General features: G+C 37.7%; 1 protein-coding gene and 2 long non-coding RNA genes across 3 annotated transcripts in view; 2 read left to right on the top strand and 1 right to left on the bottom strand.

The window, feature by feature from the left end:
- Positions 1–10,277, top strand: part of LOC141380800 (uncharacterized) — a 42,502-nt gene extending 32,225 nt beyond the window's left edge. The window contains exons 4-5 of the long non-coding RNA XR_012399640.1: positions 2,068–2,129; positions 7,746–10,277. This is a non-coding gene — a long non-coding RNA (uncharacterized lncRNA). The remainder of the gene's footprint in view (positions 1–2,067; positions 2,130–7,745) is intronic.
- LOC141380799 (uncharacterized) overlaps positions 1–21,228 on the bottom strand; it is a 146,788-nt gene that overhangs the window by 18,551 nt on the left and 107,009 nt on the right. Inside the window, exon 5 of the mRNA XM_073941352.1 lies at positions 5,360–5,492. Coding sequence (XP_073797453.1) covers positions 5,360–5,492 — 133 coding nt within the window. The remainder of the gene's footprint in view (positions 1–5,359; positions 5,493–21,228) is intronic.
- Positions 1–21,228, top strand: part of LOC141380801 (uncharacterized) — a 198,830-nt gene that overhangs the window by 104,438 nt on the left and 73,164 nt on the right. The window lies entirely within an intron of this gene.

Raw genomic sequence — 21,228 nt, 5'->3', positions numbered from 1 at the left:
AGCAAACCCTTCCCTCTTTCCCCACTCGACCTTCCCACCTAAACAGAGCTGGACTCAGCCACTTTCCTGAGTTTTTCATGGGGCATCATGGCCCTTTAAATCTTGTTTTTTGGGTGAGTTTCTGACCACCAGTAATAGACTATCTCCTAAATTTCATAGCCACGACAAACAGTAATGAAGCCTTGAATAAATGTACAGAAAAGCAAGCTGAGACAGACAGACGTCACAGATTTAAAGGCACAAAACACAGTTGGCGGACTCATCAGAGGCATCATAACCACTATTTGTTTAATCTTTAGCAATATATCACCTTTATTTAGTCTCATTTCAAGAGTTCACACTTAGCTGATGTTTGATTATAAAGCTTGTTTGGCATGCTTTATTAGATCCTCGAGCCTGGGGCTCCCTCCCGTTTGCAGGGCGAGAGGGGAGTTTGAGCTCAGGTAGATGTGGAGAACTCCCCTGCTGCAGTAGCTCATGAACAGATAGTGATCGCTCTTAAGAGATAACCGCTGACTAGCAGCATGTCTATGGTGCTGATTTGGATTAGTCAATTAACATAAGCTGCATGTTTTTGGATGGTGGGAGGAAACCAGGGAACCCGGGGGAAATCAACATGAGCATGGGGAGAACGTGTAAACTCTGAATAGAAATGTCAGCTGGCTTGTTAATGACTAGAACCAGTGATGTTCTTGCTGTGAGGCAACAGTGCTAACCACTGGGCCACCGTGCCACCTATCTAGGAAAGGAGGAGGAGTAGGGGTGGAAGGGGGGATTCTTCAAAACAAAGATGGCTGTCATATGGAGCTTAGGGCATGTATAGTGGCTTAGGAATCGTCTGATTGGTAAATCATGAATAGAGCAATCATAAGCACGTGATCCTCTCGACATTAGTTTCAAGAGTTCACACTTAGCTGATGATTGGTAATAAGCTAGTTTGGCATGCTGTCCTGGGAGAGGACCCCGAGCTCATGAGAGCCTTGAGCCCGGGGCTCCCTCCCGTTGCAGGCGGAGAGGGGAGTTTGAGCTCGGGTAGATCCCGAGAACCCCCACCCCCCCCCTCCTGCTGTGTGAGGGTTGCTAAGGTGATGCGTCGCTGACAGAATTGAATAGAATTTGGTGCTAATTTGGTTTAGTCAGTTTACTTAAGTGTCATGTTTTTGGAAGTGTGGGAGGAAACTGGAGAATCCAGGGAAAACCCACGCAAGCACGGGGAGAACATGAACTCCACATGAAAATGCTGACCGTTTGGGTAGATGCCCGAACCGGAGGCATTTTGCTGTGAGGCCGCAGTGCTAGACACTGGGCCGCCGTGCTGCCCTGTAGACAAACGAGGAGGAGAAGGGGTGGAAGGGGGGATTCCTCAAGACGAAGATGACTAAAGGTAAGGTGTTTGGTTATTTATACTTGGTTAGGAGTAGTCTGATTGGTGGTTCGTACATTAGCTTGACTCGGGGCCAGCCGTGTCAATCATAAGCACGTGATCCTCTCGAAATTAGTATATGAATAAACTTCACTGTAATCGCTCTGGTTGTAAGTGTGACCACATGTGTAAGATCCTGCTTTCTGTTGTTGTATGTTTCCCTTCTGTGTTTGCAATCAAGAACCGGTTGTGTGTGTGTTGCATGACTGGGTCTCGTAGTCCATAAATGGCAGATTTGTAGTCCTTTAGCGAGCTGCAGCTACTATCGCCGGTGATCATGACAATATTGGACACAAATATTATGGCAGGTGTAGCAGAAGAGACGTTTTTGGTCCTGGTGAACGTACATTTACAGCTGTAAAGGGGCAACGGCGCTGCCAGTGAAATACAAAATGCGAAAATACAGTATCTAACAGCGTAGCACTGAAAAACATGAATCTAAAAATGCAAAACTGTAATAAGCTTGATGTGTGCGTAAGGAGACAGCTTTTTTCCTGGGCTCGGCTCATTTTTTCCTGTGCCACGAGGCTTGCTGTTTTGCATAAGTATATATATAAGGGCTGAGTGTGAAGCTGGATTAATGTTGGCAGAGCTGTGGGACTGAATCAGGTGAGTAATGTGAGCTTTTCCCGTTCATTTATCAGATCCGCAAGAGTCCGGATGAGGAGAGAGCAGCTCCCACGGTGAAACGCATGTAAATGTGCAGGTAAACAATGCGCTGCTTTGCATAAATACAGCTCACCTGTCCGGCTCTAAAGGCACGGATGGGAATAATGAATTGCAGCTGTGATTTGTCTTGTGTGTACTTGATGTAATGGGAAAGAAGGTCTGGAGCGCAACACTTCTGAAATAGGCATTTAAAGGAACCGTTCATGCAAAAACCAAAGTTGTGTTGCACTTAAACACTTGTGTATTTACTAACATTAACTAATTATGAACAATACATGTGTAGCATTGATTAATCATACATCAGCATTTACTTTTGATAATTAACATCCAAATTCCTGCTTATCAGGCTCCATAGATATATACACTAGATATCGCATAGGGATGCTAAGCATGCGTCTATAGCGCCGCCATATTGGTACAGTGCTCCCAGGACAAATGTCATTCAACCACACCAGTCAAGACAGTGTTACTAAGTGAAGATGCTGGACTTTAGCGCTAACTACGGGTGTAATAATGAGCAAACAAAGAAAACAAAGCACAAAGGCAGAACATTTCATAGGTAAGGTTTAGTTTTTTACGTTTTTGTATGTTCTGAACTTTTGTGCTCTACAGGTAACGTTATTGATGATGATACAGTCACTTACTGCATTCACCATACGGCAAAGCAGCTCCAACTCGCACTTAATACTCAGCTTATGCTAGTTTTGTTGAATAAAATCAGCAAACAATGCAAAATAAATACGACAATGAGATGCTGCGCTGCTAAAATCTTGTATTATAGTCGGCTAGTGAAGGAGTCGTTCATAACGGAGATTCATTCACAAACGAATCACTCCCTCTGTCAGTATGAGAAGTGAAAGCAGGAGAGGAGGTGTGTTTCAGGACACGGATTAGATCAAATTTAACAGGGAGGGTGGATTAGGGCTGTGCAATTAATCGAAAATCCGATTTCGATTTTGGCTTCTAACGATTATGAAAAACCATTAATCGAGATAAACGATTATTGCATTATACACCAAAACCGCGAAAGACCGCATGCTTATGTGTGAGCTTTAATGGTCAAATAGGTGTCAAAACGCGGTGATTAGTGATTATTCATATTAACCCTCATTTGCGTAATAAACAAACGAGTTGAGAATCAAAAGACACGTGAAAGAGAAACCATTAAAGAGACAGTGCGAAATGCTGCCGCCTGTTTTATAATTATTCAAACGAGGAGAACATCCCTTACTGCTCCTGACTGAAGGATTTTTGTAGCTAAAGTGTTTTTCTTACAGTGAAGATGCTTAAAGCACAGTTTGTTTTATATTTTTATTCTATTGTGTTTATTTCTCTTTCCTTTGCAGGGTGGAAAATAACTGTATGTATATACAGTTGAAGTCAGAATTATTAGCTCTCATGAATATTAGCAACCCTTTTCCTCCAATTTCTGTTTAATGGAAAGATTTTTTTTTTACTTATTTCTGAACATAATAGTTTTGAAATCTCATTTCTAATTACTGATTTGTTTTAACTTTGCTATGATGACAGTACATAACATTTTACTAGATGTTTTTCAAAATACAAGCGTTCAGATTAAAGTGCAACTCAAAGGCTTAATTAGAGTAATGAGACAAGTCATTATATAACGGTAGATACTTCTGCAGACAATCAAAAATATATTGCTTAAGAGGGCTAATAATATTGACCTTAAAATGGTTTTCAAAATATTTAAACCTGCTTTTATTCTAGCTAAAATAAAACAAATAAGCCTTTCTCCAGAAGAAGAAAAAATATTAGAGGAAATACTGTTAAAATTCCTTGCTCTGTTTAACATAATTTGGGAAATAGTTATTTAAAAAAACAAAATTCTCAGGAGAGCTAATAATTTTGACGTCAACTGATAATCGTTTTGAATAATCGTGATTACAATTATGACCTAAATAATCGTGATTATGATTTTTTCCAAAATTGAGTAGCCCTCAGCGATCACTGATCCATCAATGTAGAAAAGTGATGTGAAATTATAATTTTCATAATTAAAAAAAAAATTTGCATACAGACCTCCGGGAAAACTCCAGATCATAGATATATGTGTATATGTGTATATCTCTGGCTTTTGATGGCCACAGTCCTCCACTGCAGCTTGGTCCCGCATTCATTTCAAAGGAGCGCTACCCTGTACTAAAATGGCGGCACTATTGACGCATTCCGTCCAATAGACAACAACAGGGTAGGCCACATCTAATGTATACATCTATGATCAGGCTCATTTAATGCATCAAACTCCATCTTTTAAAATCTAAATAGGAAGCGGAATTAAACAGTCTCCTCATGAAGCCGGGGTATATATTGAACACATATGATTCGAATCGCACTCTCTGATTGGTTCTCAGGATGTAGCGGCTTCTGCTGTCAAAGGCGAGTGGTGTTTGGAGGCTTTTCACCAAATAATGGTTATTTCTGAATGCGCTGACGCTGCGATTAAGATGATTTGAAGCAAAAATATTTGTTGAACATGTACTACATGCCTAAAGCATTCGCTCAGTGTCATTAGCTCATTTTTGGCAGGGTTTAGCCGCTTCTGCATCTAAACTCTTCACATGTTATTTCCGTTCTGCTTGATCTTCTTTTCCATACTAAGCATTTTAATGATACCAGAAACCCTTTTCAGGCAGAGATGCTACTAGGGAGTCTCCTGAAAAATCTCGTTTGTTGTCGACAATAAAGTATACTCTTCTGATATTCATAACCTCCAGACCACATCAGTCAGTCGACAGCGGTCTCTGGTGGATTTACGTGGGAACATCAGGCGCAAATGGCACTCGCGAGAGAAATTTAAGATCTGGAAAAGCATACACAGCGGCCTCTGGTGGATTCACGAAAACTAAAACTGCATAAAAAAACACAGCTCGTGGGATGTATTTGTCGCTCTCCTGAAATGTATACAGGGGTAGGCCTGGGTTTTAAAAACACTCTAAAAAAAGATTTTTGCTGCTTAGTTTTTCAGTAACTATCGTTACTTTCATTTAGTAGTTTTTCATTTATTGTGATTTTTTTTATTTTATTTTTACATAAACATGTTTTTGACAAACAGCTTGTCTTAATTTTAGGTTTTGTTTACTAAACTACACAACAGGGCTCATTCTGAAAACGTAGCCCTCTATACATTTTTGGAGAGAGCGAACTATGTATCCAGAGCTACGTATGGCTGCATTTCGACTTTGAAACTAACACTGCGAGGAGGTTTGATGCTGTTTCTTTTTGCGCTCACAGTTTAGTGCTTACCTCTGTTTGGACGGCTTTCCCAATGTAACCAGTTTGTCCAGTAGCTTGCCATGTACATCGGCAGACTTGAGATGCATAGAAGAGTTGGACACGATGGCGGTGTTCGAGTCTTGTGAAGAACGGTTCCAGAAAGCTGGTAAGACAAAAACAGAAGCCAAAAAATTAATAAACAAGTAAATAACAGGGTGAGAATGCAGTCAAATCTGAAAACATGGTAAAATCAGGCAAGGACGCTTCTTTTTCTGGATTGCTTTTGAAAACACTGTTGGTTGAGTTTAGGGAAGGAGGGCGGTGGGTAAGTTGATCGGTCAGTCAGTCGATAGCGGCCTATGGTGGATTATGGATTATGAGCAGGTGTGAATGGCACTCGCATGAGAAATTTGTACACTTGTGGATTCACGACAAACAAAAACTGCATAAAAATGTAACTACTAGGTTGTATTTGTCGCTCTCCTGAAATGTATACAGGGGTACATAATCAGAATAAGCCTGGGTTGAAAATACACTCTAAAAATGATCTCTGCTGCTTAGTTCTTCATGAACTGCTGTTACTTTCATTTAGTAGTTTTTCATTAATGTGTACTTTTAATTTGATTAATTTATCTAATTTTGCTAACTTTTAAGAACTGTTAAGCTTAATTAACGAACATGCATTTTTTGACCAATCGTTTTAGTCTTGATTTCAGTTTTCATTTACTAAAATACCCTTGGAGCACACACACACACACACACACACACATACACACGCACACACACACACTCACACCTGCTGCAGTCGCACACTTGACTAGACTGACAATTTGATGATATAGACGTGCAATTGAGGCAATAAAGGTCTCCATTCAGCGCCATTGCATTGTTCTATTGTATTCACACAATGATAGCGGAGCTCAATAACCGTTATTTAGCAGACAGTTATGAGAGAGAAAGACTAACCCTGCATAATGCATTATAGTGAACGGGTCAGGAACGCCAGCCACCATTTCTGCTCACTTCTGAATATTATTACAGAAGAGGTTATGGTATATTTACCAATAATAGGACTTCAAATGCTGGCGTATGAGGGGGAAAACCGTTTTATGCATTATATTTCTCTCCCCTGCACCAATTGCTTGGCATTTAAAGCAAGTATTTTGGAGTGTTTCATTGTTTGTCCTCATGGAAAATGCACACAGACTCTCTGAAAAGGTCACGATGCACAAAAATAAGCGACTTCAGAGCTTGATTTCCCAGCAAACTCCCCACAGAGATGTAAGACGGCGCGTCAGACACCGAAGAATGAATCATTTAAGACTATTATTATGAATCTGCCATGCATAAGGTTGGAGGATCAGAGCTGAGATTGGCATCGGTTCACGTTGCTTTCAGAAGCACAAAAGCGGTAAAGAAATCGATACGGGTTTGTGTTTGCTGGTAATGACGCTTCAGCAGCTCCACTGGACGCTGCTTTTTGTGTGTGTCCGAGCTGAAGACGCTGACAGAAACGCTGAGTCAGGATTAGGACTGTAAAAAGAATCCGATGGTACGCTCTGGAAAGTCTTTGGGAAATCTCTGTCCGTCAGGTTTAATTTAATTCACTTACAGGCAAACAATCAGAGGATGCAAATCTGAATGGAGTGTTTGTGAAAAGGCTCTTTGTGTAGTCAATAAGTGCATGTGTGTGTGTGTGTGTGTGTGTGTGTGTGTGTGTGTGTCTGTGTGTGTGTGTGTGTGTGTTTGTATAATCAGGGAAATACATTTAAATGTGTTTTAAAATAAAATACCAAATGCATCAATTTAACGTGCATCAAAATAAACTATAAATTACAGCATCCACAAATGTAATCAAATTAAACACTGTATAATGCATTTTTAAAATACTGCAAAATACTTTTTTAAAAGGAGCATGAGATTTCTTCACAAACCTTCCATCAATAGGCATATTCGATCCATCCCTTCACCATTAAACTGACCTAGTAAACAATGTTTGATAACAACAAATCTTCTGAGTTGTGACCTAATAGTAAGCAAGTTGAACTTGCAACCCAAAGGTAACTTGTGTTTCTCTTTGAGTTAATTTTGCACAAATTCCATACAGAAAGTCCTGTCTTGAAGATGATATTCTATGGTTTAAATAATTTGATGCAGATAATGAATCAGAATATAGTACTATATCTGTTGATCATCTTTCCACCCACTGTGTGGCCAGTAAAAATCCCATCATCTGTTCAATGATTATTCAAGCTATTAACAATCTTACATTTTAAAGGTTAACAGACCTATGAAGAGGTCATTTTTGTTCACATAATTTGCAATTTTCACCTATTGATAAATACTCTTAAAAACAGCAGTACATCATAGTTAAGTGTTTTATATTTCTAAAGTTCCTCTGCATTTCCTCTTGCAGCATTGAGACTGGTGATGCTCTGAAGGCTACACATCCTGTCCTTAACCTCTGAGGGCTTAGTGGCCACATATGTGGACAGCACATTTGAGCTCTTAAGTGGCTGTTTATAAGACTTTAAATGTTTTATATTTTGTTATAGACATACAGTGTCACCCTGCAACTGTTTTGCAGTATATGAAATGTCCCAAACACTATTTTTAACTGTCCAAAATGAGGGGAAAAAATTGTTTTTTTACTCTCTGATTGTCAAAACATGCTTAAAAAAAATCTATGTTAAACAAAAAAAGTCAGGAAAAGGTGTTTTATATAAATTTGGACCACGAGTACACATATATGGACATCATATTTCTCTAAAAGTACATCAAATCAAAAATTGATACTTAGGTTTTTTTATTCTAATTAGGTTCCAATAAGCACAAATAGCAAAGAGAAATAAAAAATGCATGTAAAAAAAAACCTCGGGCCTTAAGAGGTTAAGAAACAATATTTTATATCATCTCATTTCTAAAGCAAAACTGCTGAGTTGTACACTGTAGCCATAATAATAACTGAGCATTGCTCAGTAGCTATTTTCAATGATTGTCGACTTGCTTCTGAATATGCCCTCACCATTGGTCTGTCAATTTCTTCCAGCATAATTTCCACCCATACTCCAATCACTGACCACCTTCTTCAAAATACATCAGTTTTCTGTTCTGGTCTCAAGCTTTAGAGAGGTGATTAATACTGTAGACATTATCCAAAGTGCTTTACAATATTTTGAGACTACAAAAATACAAGACACTGAATATTTTGATATAAAATCTAAACCCATTTTCATCAACCCTATCAAATACAAATGACAAAATACTATTTTGTATTTAAAATACATTTGAAATGCATGTATCATAAATACTGCCCATCCCTGTGTATAATGACATGGCTACGACCTACACTCAAATAATGTTTGCTGTTTGTTCAAACTAGTTATTTACGCTATAAAAATGCAGTGTTCCACACACACACAGACACACACACACACACACACACACACACACACACACACACACACACACGTTATCCAAACACTAATCGATTACGTTGACTTAAAAAATTAAGTTGACTGAACATAAAACAATTAAGTCATCCAACAAAATTCTCAAGAATTGTGTTGTTTCAGCTAATTTTAATAAGTACTTTGAACAAGCAGCAAAAAAACAAAACAAATTAAGTCTAAAATGAGCTGAAACAACACAATTATTGAGTTTTTTGGGGGGACAACTTAATTGCCTAATGTTAAATCCACTCAAATTAGGTAAAAACAAATAAGTTAACTTAATTCCTTCATGTCACCCCTAAACAAATGGATTGTGTAGAACCCAGCATTTTTAACAGTTCAGGTATTACAGTGCTCAGAATGAATGAGTTCACATCTCACAGATCCCTATTTTAAAGTCATATTCTCTCCAGGGTGCTTTACAGTAATATATTTGTGAATATATATTAGATTAGCTAATCTAAAATTCATAGATTAGCTGATCAACTAATCTAACAAATAAGCTGAACATCGCAGTCCAAAAATGAACGCACCCCCCTACAAACATTAATCAAATTGTAAAACACAAACAGGAGAAGATCTCCTGCCTCTAATAGTAAACATGCATTAATTATATTTGTTCTAATCAGACTTGATGAAAGCAGAAACACTTCGATTGACATTCTCCCAATGTACGTGTCATCAGAGGGCGAAATTAAGCCCCGCCCATTAGTGACCCCCTCATTAGCATAGAACATCAGTCTTATTTATGAATCTGCCATTATGCTGACACACCGGCAACTGTAGCTCCGCCCTCTTCTGAAAAGAGAACAATCTCATTTGCATTTAAAGCGACAGTCACCATATGCCACAATCAGGATCGAAGCCTAAAAAGGGTCAGATTCAGAGAGTTGGAGAACATCATCTGTGTGCTATTTTGAGCTGAAACTGAAGCATACACACTCTAGGGACAGCACAGACTCATTTTACGTCTCGTATAAAGGGGCAGAATGGGTCCCCTTGAAGAACACATTCAGTTCATTTCCATCATTCTCCGTCTGACAGCTTCTGGAACGGAGCCATTGATTTGTCCGTGTGTCAAGCACCTAAACCATCTCCAGCACTAAAAGCCATCATTATTATGTGCTCCAGCACCTTTACTTTTACAATATGTTTTGGGAAATTAGGCACCTCAGGGTTTAGAGAGAGAGAGAGAGAGAGAGAGAGATGAAGCCATTCCAGACTCGTTTTTTGTTCTAAGGGATTGCGAGCAGAAGTACCGCATTGCAGAGAGGATTGAAGAGAGACAGAGCCAGCGGATCTACAGGGAACTCCAGCTCTCCTAATGTGGACATAATTATATTTGGCATGGCCATGCTTGCTGCTATTAATGTTCTGCCTGCCTGCATGCATGCGTGTGTGTGTGTGTGTGTGTGGCTCCTCATTACGATCGCAGCACCCTTGACAGTTTCATTAAAGGTGTGGATTTGTCCTGTCAACTGGAATAAAGTATTTATAAACAAAGCTCTGTTGTTGTCCAGACTCTTCCATTAGTGTGCTCAAATCAATGGGCCCTAAGAGAGCGCGGCTCCGTCCCACTTTATCTGATGCGCTGATTGGGGGGCCGGCTGTGTGTGTGTGTGTCTGCGTGTGTGAGGGTCCTTTCTAATTTCAGGAACATATCTGTCTTTGTAATAGTTAGGGGTGATATCGATCCACCTTCGCACATCGTTCCTGACACCTGGAATGAGCTAAATGATCTCGGCGAGGGGGATTTTCTTCCTCTTTTTTCATGCGTCGTGAGACCGTCTTTAAGAGCTGCCTTTCACTGCCACTGACAGCCCATTTGAAGACACTTCCAGACTCTTCTAAGTGGATGCAAAAAGGCACAAATCATCGCAGGAACGGATTTCTGACAGTTTCCTGGAAGACACTTTTATTCTGGCCTCTTCACTGAGGAACTTTTGAGCAGATCCTCCCGCAATTACCGAGAACAGAGAAAACACCTCATGCTGAGCCCGAATTCATTTAGAGAAGAGCACAAAGTCTGCTCTCATCAATGCAGAAGTGATCTGAACTGCACAAACACTTCTCGAGCATTCACAGTTATCATGTCAGAGTTATTACAGGGGTAGTGGTGAACATTTACTCAGCCAAACCTCCATAAGTCTTTGTGATTTGTGATCTTGCTTTTTCGATTACCTGGCTGTGTGTAGCTTAAGCTTAGCTTGTCTTGCTCCGCTTGAAATTGTTATTTAAATTATTAGCCATCGCGATCAAACTCGATCAAATTAATTACTAGATCTTTTAAAGGAACCATGTGTATTAAACAGTTAAACTCTGCTGCTATTTTAAGATTTCCGCCTGGATTTTGCCTACCCAAATTTAAAAGCGTCCCAAATCCACATGCAGAGGTGTAAATGCAAACATTTGGTCTCATTTTAAAGAAAACCCTTGAAATATTCATATTGAAAGTGTTTAAAATAAATGCATATCTTGTTTTTTTAATTTTTTTTATATAAACTCAGATTTGAAAGTGGACCTTTTAGGTTGTGTGTGGTCTAGCGTGCTGTAATTAATGTTGCTGGTTCCTGCACATGTCTGTAATCATAGGAAAACAGAAAAATGTCTCCACCATAATCTATGCAGAAGTTATTGTATTCCAGCTGATGAGAGGTGCTGTACAAGCCACAGGGAGCGATCATTGTTTACATATTTCACTAATCTTTTGTTTGATCAAACATAATTCACTGTGTTTGGAGCACGTCAGACATATAAAAGGATTACTTATGCACATCAGCTCAAAAACAGAGGAGAATGGCCCTGAAGCGCACAGCATGAGGTAAGAGATGAGCTGTCTGTGCTATCTGGGGCTGCTTATTGATCATGAATGTATTGTTTACATTTCTGCGCCATGGAAACACCACAATTCATTCAACAACTGTTTGATATGTGAATATAATTCAGTAAAATGAACGATAGAACCGTATGAGCACCGGCAAGAGCTTTCATTTGAGCTATAACTTGTACATGAGTCATATGAAAAATATGAAAATGAACCAATGTTCAATACCCAGCTCGGGTATCCAAAATACTGTGTTTAAGTGTAAATAACTTTTTTACAGTAGAATAAAACCAAAGTAATGCATATGTGCATAAAATATAGATTCTACACTTTCAAACGAAACCACTCCCAGGGGTCTGGTGCACTGTTAGCCCTATAAATCTTAAAGCAAAAGTCATTGAACCTCTTCATGAGTTAACTGCTTAAGCAACATCAATTGTGCTGCCATGTGGGGTGGGGTGGGGGGGGTGATTTAATAGTCAGCTGTTCAGCAGCACCTGTTTCTACCAGTAGGAGTGGCACTGTTGTCACATTTTTACCATTTCACAAATTCCCGCCACTGCCCTGTCATCTTTCATTCGATATTTTGAGGAGCTGAAGCTGATGAGGTAATAATACAACTGTTTCGCCAAACTGAACAGTTCTAACCGCTGATGAAGCTTAATATTTGTTTTGACAGTATAAAATGTGTGTTGGTAAAATAAAACTGGAATCAATAAAATGTGCGGGGACGCAGTGGCGCAGTAGGCAGCGCTGTCGCCTCACAGCAAGAAGGTCACTGATTCGAGCCTAGGCAGGGTCAGTTGGTGTTTCTGCAACCGGGGCTCATTGTGGAACGTTTCTGCGGACCGTGAGATACGTCCCGGGAGGTACGTATTCGAGCGTTTTTTGTTTTCGCGGATCCGTGAGAGGCCGATGTGCACGCTTTTTCGCGTCTCAGGCGCCTCTCGGGAGCGCGCGCTTTTCTAGCGCGAAAAGCCGCTGGATCGGCCGACCCGGCCGCACCTCCTCTTCCTCCTCCTCCTCCCCTAAACCCGAGCGACGGTTTGCAAAAGCCGTCCAGAAAAACAAAAACCACAAAAAAAAGCAAAAGCCCTCGTCTTCGATTTCGACCGCGTTTTCGGATCCCCCCGCGTTCTCGACCTTATTTTTCGGATTCCGTTTTTCATCTTGCCTGATTTCTGGAACCGCTGTTCCCCGGACTCGATCTGGGTCGTCGTCCCCGCGGCCGGCTCCTCCTCCTCCTCCGGGACCTCTACTCCGCCGACGCAATGCTGTGAGCTAAGCGGACAAACTGGTTGCATCGGGAAAGCCCTCGAGCCGTCGGCCGGCGAGCGCGAAGAGAGGAGCGGAGCGGCGTACCTCCGGCCACGTAAATCGCGGTCTACAGAAACGTCCTCGGGGCTACGTTTCCAGAATGAGCTTGGGTGGTGTTTCTGTGTGGAGTTTGCATGTTCTCCCTGCGTTCGCATGGGTTTCCTCCGGGTGCTCTGGTTTCCCCCACAGTCCAAACACATGCGGTACAGGTGAATCGATCAACTAAACTGGCCGTAGTGTATGAGTGTGATATGAGTGTGTATGGTTGTTTCCCAGAGATGGGTTGCAGCTGGAAGGGCATCCACTGCGTAAAACATATGCTGGATAAGTTGGCGGTTCATTCTGCGGTGGCGACCCCTGATTAATAAAGGGACTAAGTTGAAAAGAAAATGAATGAATGAATGATTTTCTAGAAAAATGTCCTCATGGTTAAGCTTAAGGGTTCAATGTGGAATTTAGCGAACACTTATTTTTGTTTTACTACTATATGCTACATTTTAATGGTCTATACTGAATTTCATTCAACTTAACTAAATAATTAATAGTAAATAATATTGTCTTGACCTCTGTAACATTTCCTCAGAGGAAAATATAATGTAAAAGCTACACCTTCACAGAGATGAAGAGCAACTCTAAGAATAGCAGTGATCAGCAGGTGAGCTGCTTAATTACCCCAGCAGCTAATCAACAACTGATGCTTTAATTGTACTGTATATATATCTGTGTTTAATCACCTGACATTTCTTTTATCTAGCACATTATATTCTGCTTCACAGCACTGCACGAAGCCAAACTAACTTAATGTAATTAACAGCTTATTAATCTCGTCCTGTTTAACCGCTGGCTTCAGTTCAGACACTTTCGTTCTCTTTTCCCTTTATTTAGTTGATCAAAGTGCATCAGAAAATAGTAGAATTCATGGAGGTCCAGATATTTTCTCTATATTTGACTATCAATATTTAGTCATTTTAAATTAATCCTGAATTGTACACACCCTCTGTTTACACACATTTATAATCATGTTCATATTTATCTGCATACCTCTGATTACTAATAGCAACCTTTACATAAATTCATCTACTGTAAATCACTTCATAGGTAATAAAACCTGTATATAATGTTCATAGTACATCCATTTGTAAATATTACCATGGTTTTTCTATGATTGCACTTTATAAGTTATATCTGTATCCTGCACTTACTGCTGTTGCACTCCTGGTTAGCCCTAAACTGCATGTTGTTGCCTTGTACTTGTACATGTGTAACGAGAATAACATTGAATCTAATCTAATCTAATCTAATCTAATCTAGTAATATAAAGTATATTGTACATACTGTATTATATTCTATATATTATTTATATTTTAACAACAGTCAAAATAGTGACTGTAATTTTTAGTGGGCGGCAATGAGCAACTTTCCAAAAGCTACATCATCAATCATTCATTCATTCATTCTCCTTCGGCTTAGTCTCTATTTCAGAGGTCCCACAGTGGAATAAACCGACAACTATTCCGGCATATGTTTTACACAGCGGATGGCCTTCAAGCTATAACTCAGTATTGGAAAACACCCATACACACACACTAATACACTGCGGCCAGTTTAGTTGATCAGTTCCCCTATAGCGCATGTGTTTGGACTGTGGGGGAAACCGGAGCACATGGAGAAAACCCACACCAACACGGGGAGAACATGCAAACTCCACACAGAAACACCAACTGACCCAGCCAGGACTCGAACTAGTGACTTTCTTGCCGTGAGGCCACAGTGCTAAATATTTTTAGATTATTTTTTGTCATATATTTTGTATCCAAGTTACTTAACTTTATGAAAAAAAATATATATTTAAACATTATTATTATTATTATTGCAATATATTTTGTTTTCTTCTATTTTTATCTATTTTAATATCACTTTATTATCATGTTCACTTTATTTAATAGATTTTTTTATCAATTTTAGATTTGTTTGATTGATTAATACACCTTTACAATAATACACATGCATATAACTGTAAGCATATTTATTTTGTTAATTTGTTATTAGTTATATTAACTAGTTAACAAAATTGCAAGATGCTTTCAAATATTTGTATTATTACTTGATGTGCACAATTTTATATTTTTAATATTTATTTTGTATTCAAGTCACTTAACTTTATGAAAAAAAACAATTTATTATTATTATTTACTTTTATTATTATAAATATTCTAGTACTATTACTATTATTATTAATATTATCATTATTATAAATATGCTATTATTGTTATTATTATTATTATTATTATACATATACTATTATTTATATTATTATTACTATTATTGCAATTATTATAAATACACTAAATGTAATTGTTATTATTATCATTATTACTATTGGTACTATAAATATACTATTATTCTTATTATAATTATTATTTTAAATATACCTTTATTATTATTATTATAAAAATACAATTAATGTTATTGTTAATATTATTAGAAATATACTATTATCATTATGATGATTATTATTGTTATTAAATATAGTATATTATTGATGCTACTTTTAGATTAATTCACTCATGATTATTACTGTTATTGTGTCAAATATTAATATTTTCTTTTTTTCCTAAAAAAAAACTAAAGTAATTTATACAGGAAATAATTGTTTTTCAGTGAGTATTTCTATCACTTTTTTTGGTGCATTACACAATATTTTTGTCTTCAGTTTTCCTCAGTATGTGCTTTTATTAAATATATTTCATCACCTAATGCTCTGTTGACTTGCACTCATCACAACAGGACCACGGATGAAAACGAAGACACATTAAGAGTGCAAATTCACATCAAAGATAATTAAATTAGCTTCAGCCGCTCAGATTTTCCCTCCTTTATTAGGCACAGGGAAAAAAAAAAGTCAAACTAAGAAAGCCTATTAACATACGCTCAGATGATAGCTCTGTTTTCATTAGAGTTTCCAGCGTTATCGCCACTTCAGATGAGATCAGTATTAAAATAATAACACCAACATCGAAAGCCGAACCCTTATGAACTCCATCCTGTTGATTGCTTTCATACGTAAGGTCATATTCAAACACTGATATACTGCAGTCCGTGTGTTTGCCTTTAAATCAAGCCAATAAACAAGACGAATGAACTCACGAGCGGATGAACGCTCAATAAACTCTTATTGCACAACATCATAAAGAAAGCCTCTGGCTCCTTTATTACAGTGATTTAGGAGGACTGCATGTCAAATATCGGAGCTTCACCAATAGCAGAAATTCATATATACGCCATATAGAGCTTATATAACTCAAACACACACCGAATAGGCTCTGTGCTTAGCACTGTCGCCTCACAGCAACAGGCTCGCTGATTCAAGCTTCAGCTGGTGTTTCTGTGTGGAGTTTGCATGTTCTCCCCGTGTTGGCATGGGTTTCCTCCAGGTTCCCCCCCAGTCCAAGCACATGCACTATAGGTGAACTGATGAACTGCATTGGCCGTAGTGCACAAGAATGAGTGTGTATGGGTGTTTCTCGGTAAAGCCATGGAGACCCCTGATGAATAAAGGGACTAAGCTGAAGGAAAATGAATGAATGAACACACCGAATAGATTTTATTGGATGTCACAGATCCATATTTCTTCCTTCTTCATGCATGGTAGCTCACAATAAAGACAGACATATTCCAGGTGGAAAGAGCTTTAAAAGTAAGCTGGACATCTAAAGTAAATGTATATTCAAACACCCATATAAGAAGATCAAATCAGCTCAGATGTATTTTTCAGTGATGTATTTTTGATCCAATCGATTGGCCTTGGTGAGATTTCTCTTTAAAAACATTAAAGGCTCCACCGAACCCGAGCGTTTAAATGGTAAATACAGAGATTTCACTCAGAAAAACACAGTACAATATCTGTCAGGCGTCTTACAGTGCGATCTCTATCTATTATATCAGTTAATATGAGTTTGCAGAGAAAGTATTGAGTGCCCTCGCTCTTTATCTCAAAGGTCAAGGAGAATTTCATATGAGAGCTTCAACATTTGGCAATCAGATCAAATAATGAGTCAAATAGATGTGAAGATGCTGATGGGGAAGTTCATGTTTATGGGTCAAATGGTCATCTGGGAGCTCGATGCATGCTAACACAACACTGTTCATACTTCACACACACAACACAAACCACATGCTGCAGAACATATATACTGCATACACACAGTTAAAGTCAGAATTATTCGCCTTGCTGATCGCAATTATAGTTATTAATAATATTATTTTTTGACTAGATGTTCTTCAAGACACTAGTGTTCAGCTTAAAGTGACATGTAAAGGTGTCACTAGGGTAATCAGGGTAAAGTTAGGGTAATTAGGCAAGTCATTGTATAACAGTGGTTTATTCTGGAGACAATCCAACACTAATATTGCTGAAGGGGCCAATAATATTGACCTTAACATGGCTTTTAAACAAATAAAAACAGCTTTTATTCTAGCCCAAATTAAACAAATAAGACTTTCTCCAGAAGAACAAATATTAGAGGAAACACTGTGAACAATTCCTTGTGTTACATAACTGTTTGCAGAGATTACTTAAATTTAAAAGGATAGTTCAGTCAAAAGTTTTGTAATTGTGCAATTATTTATCATTACCGCTCATGCCATTTCAGACCTGTATAGATCTATTTGATTCAGCTATTAATGATTACACAATTATGGATTTTTTTGGTCAAACAACTAACTGCTAACTAACTAACCAACTAACTAACTGCTAACTAACTAATTAACTAACTGACTAATTAACTAACTGACGAACTAACTAACTGACTAACTAACTAACTAACTAACTAACTAATTAAATAAATATATAATATCAAATGTCAAACAAATAAATAAATAACTAAAAATAACAAAACCTATACTAAACTAAAAGGTACAGCAAATTTAAAAATAGTGTTAAAATACTGATTTATAAAAATGTACAGCTATTATAGCTTTGGCAAGCATGACTAACTAACCAAAAAAACAAACCAACAGACTAACCAACCAACCAACCAACCAACGAAACCAACCAACCAACCAACTAACCAACCAACCAACCAACCAACCAACCAACCAACCAACCAACCAACCAACCAACCAACGAAACCAACCAACCAACCAACCAACCAACCAACCAACCAACCAACCAACCAACCAACGAAACCAACCAACCAACCAACCAACCAACCAACGAAACCAACCAACCAACCAACCAACCAACCAACCAACCAACCAACCAACCAACCAACCAACCAACGAAACCAACCAACCAACCAACCAACCATCCATCCAATCAACCAACAATCCAAGCAAGCAACCAACCAACTAACCAATTAAATAAATGAATTACATTAAACTAACTAAATACATGACTAAATAAATAAATAAATTAATTAATTAATTAAAATGTAGATGTACAGAAAATGTAAATTTTTTATCAAAATAAAGAAATAAATGAAAAAAAAGAAAAAAATGCAAAGCAATCATAACTTTATATATAAACTAATGAATGAATGAATAAATAAATAAATATAAATGAACGAATAAATGAAATACAAATAAATAAATATGAATGAATGAAATACAAATAAATACATGAATAAATGTGAACGAATGAATAAATATAAATTAATCAATTAAATATAAAGAAATATTAATGAATGAATGAATAAATAAATAAACATGAATATATATATATATATATATATATATATATATATATATATATATATATATATATATATATATATATATATATATATATATATATGTTTTTTTATTTATTCATTCATTCATTCATTTATATATATATGTATATATATATATATATATATATATATATATATATATATATATATATATATATATATATATATATATAAACGAATGAATGGATGGATGGATGGATGGATGGATGGATGGAACTAGTATACCATCCATGGACCAAATTTAAAAACCAAACTGAAGTGTAGAGCAAACTCAAATATGTCAAAAACCAGAATGACAATAAAGAAATAAAATAGAGATAGATAAATGTTAAACTTTAAATATAACTAAAAAAAACAAGTAAAAACTCTCACTGGACACAATCAATAGAGGCTGACAAGCATCCGACACTCTGTCCCGTCAGTGCAGCGGGATGAAAACAATATATGAGGAATTCTCTGGTGAGCAAATAAACAGTAATGAAATCACATTGGCATCAATGATCTGCTCCTGCTGAAGAGAGACGCTGTAGGAAATAATTGAACGGGGACTGAGAAGTGTTTCTGAGGGAAAGAAGAACGAGCGGGAAAACAGTGTGTTCGGAAAATCTATAAGGAAGTGTTTGAGATCAGAAAGCGTGGGGAATTGGATCTGGAGACGTAGGAAATTCAAAAGAATAATTGAAGGGAAAGAATAATTGTATTAGCCGCAGGGCCTGAATATCAAGTGCCCTAAAGTATAATTTCATAAGCCTCTAATTAAGTTACTGTCCAAACGTCGCCCGCTCCTCAAGTCATCTCTGGATTTTTTAATTCGCTATTTGGTTGTCATTGGGCGGCATGCTGGTTAAGTGGTTAGCACTATGGCCTCGCAGCAAGATGGTCGACCGAAATGTGACCTCCGGTGGACAGTAGCAGACTCCAAAATGAGATGCAGATTCAGAGTTCCACATGAGGTGGTTATTAATGAGCAAATAATATAAACATTACAAGTGTAAACATTAGATGAGCAGGTTATATTGTAATCCTGTGTCCTAACAGCACGCTATATATATATATATATATATATATGTACTTTGAGAATGAAGCAAACTTTTTGATGTACTGTAGTCAGCATGCAGGAGTTTTTCTAGCATGTCAGTCTCACCGCAGTCTCTCTGTTAAAAGAACATTCTGCACATAAACTCTTACGCCTTGATAAATAATTGCAGTAATAATGTTCACTTTTGGGACAAAATGACAGCTTGGAATAAAAATCTGAAAGTGCAATTATGTGCAAAATCGCCTCTGAGGCACATGCTGTAATTTCTTATGAAAATGCCACCGCTAAGTGATAACTATAACTCAAGCTTTTTTTTTTATCATTATTATGTTTTTTTTTGGTCACATTTCAGCGATTATACAGCAAGTCTGCTTATTATAGCTCATGGCAGTTTTTATAATAATGCGCATAGCACCAAATCATCAACACCGTCATACAAAATAATATAACTAAGATGCAGCGTATGATTATTACATTTGCCTGTGATATTTGATGTGCTTTCTATCAGTTTATTTTATTTGTCATTTTAATGATAGGTTTTTAACCCATAATCCTGATTCTGAGTCATTTGTGACTAATTCCTTACACCATAATTCAAAGCTTCATTGATTTTTCTATTGCTGAATGTCCTCTGGATTTAAATAACTTAGCTCTGGGACAAAGCAGGAAGATAATTCTAGGCTAATATGATCCTTTGTTCGTCCATAAAAAGATCATATAAGTGATATTTCCAGCTGAAACTCTTGTATAACTGGACTTTTCTCACATATGATGAGCTGAAAGTGCTCCTGATGACACCCGAGGCTTTTTAAGGACTATTTCAGAGCCTTTCTGTGCATTAAAGGGGAGAACATGTTGAAAGATTTGCTCGATGGTGAAGATGGAAAACAGCGGAGCTCAGAGAATTATCAAATATTACAAACGAGCATTTTTATTAATCACTTTAATCAAAAATAATTGAATCAAAGTGTGATACGGTGGCTCAGTGGTTAGCACTGTGAACTTACAGCAAGAAAGTTGCTGGTTTGAGTCCTGGCTGAGCCAGTTAGCGTTTCTATGTGGAGTTTGCATGTTCTCCCAGTGTTGGTGTGGGTTTCCCCCGGGTGCTCCGGTTACCCCCACATTCCAAACACATGCGCTATAGGGGAAATGATGAACTAAATTGGTCGTAGTGTGTATGGGGGTTTCCCAGTACTGGGTTGCATCTGGAAGAGCATCCTCTGTATAAAACACATGCTGTAATAGTTGGAGGTTCATTCCACTGTGGCAACCCCTGATGATTAAGGGACTAAGCTGAAGAAGAATGAATGAATAAAGAGCTGCATTTCCTTGAGATATCAGGCTGGATTTACTGACAAAATGTGCATCTAAAAGGCCTGGGTTAAATCTACTTTAGTGGAAGAAGTGAAAGAAAGCTGATCACAGTGCTGGAGGTGAAGGTGAAAGTGCCCTGCGTCCTGCTTCTTTGTGAATCTGCAGGTTTTACAGAGCACTTTCCTCAGCTCACAGAAACTGTGCACATAAGTCTGTCTGAC

This window comes from Danio rerio, chromosome 24, assembly GCF_049306965.1.
Source record: "Danio rerio strain Tuebingen ecotype United States chromosome 24, GRCz12tu, whole genome shotgun sequence".
Taxonomy (NCBI): Eukaryota; Metazoa; Chordata; class Actinopteri; order Cypriniformes; family Danionidae; genus Danio; species Danio rerio.
The sequence above is the reverse complement of the archived record's forward strand: the minus strand, read 5'-3'. Positions and strand labels throughout refer to the sequence as shown.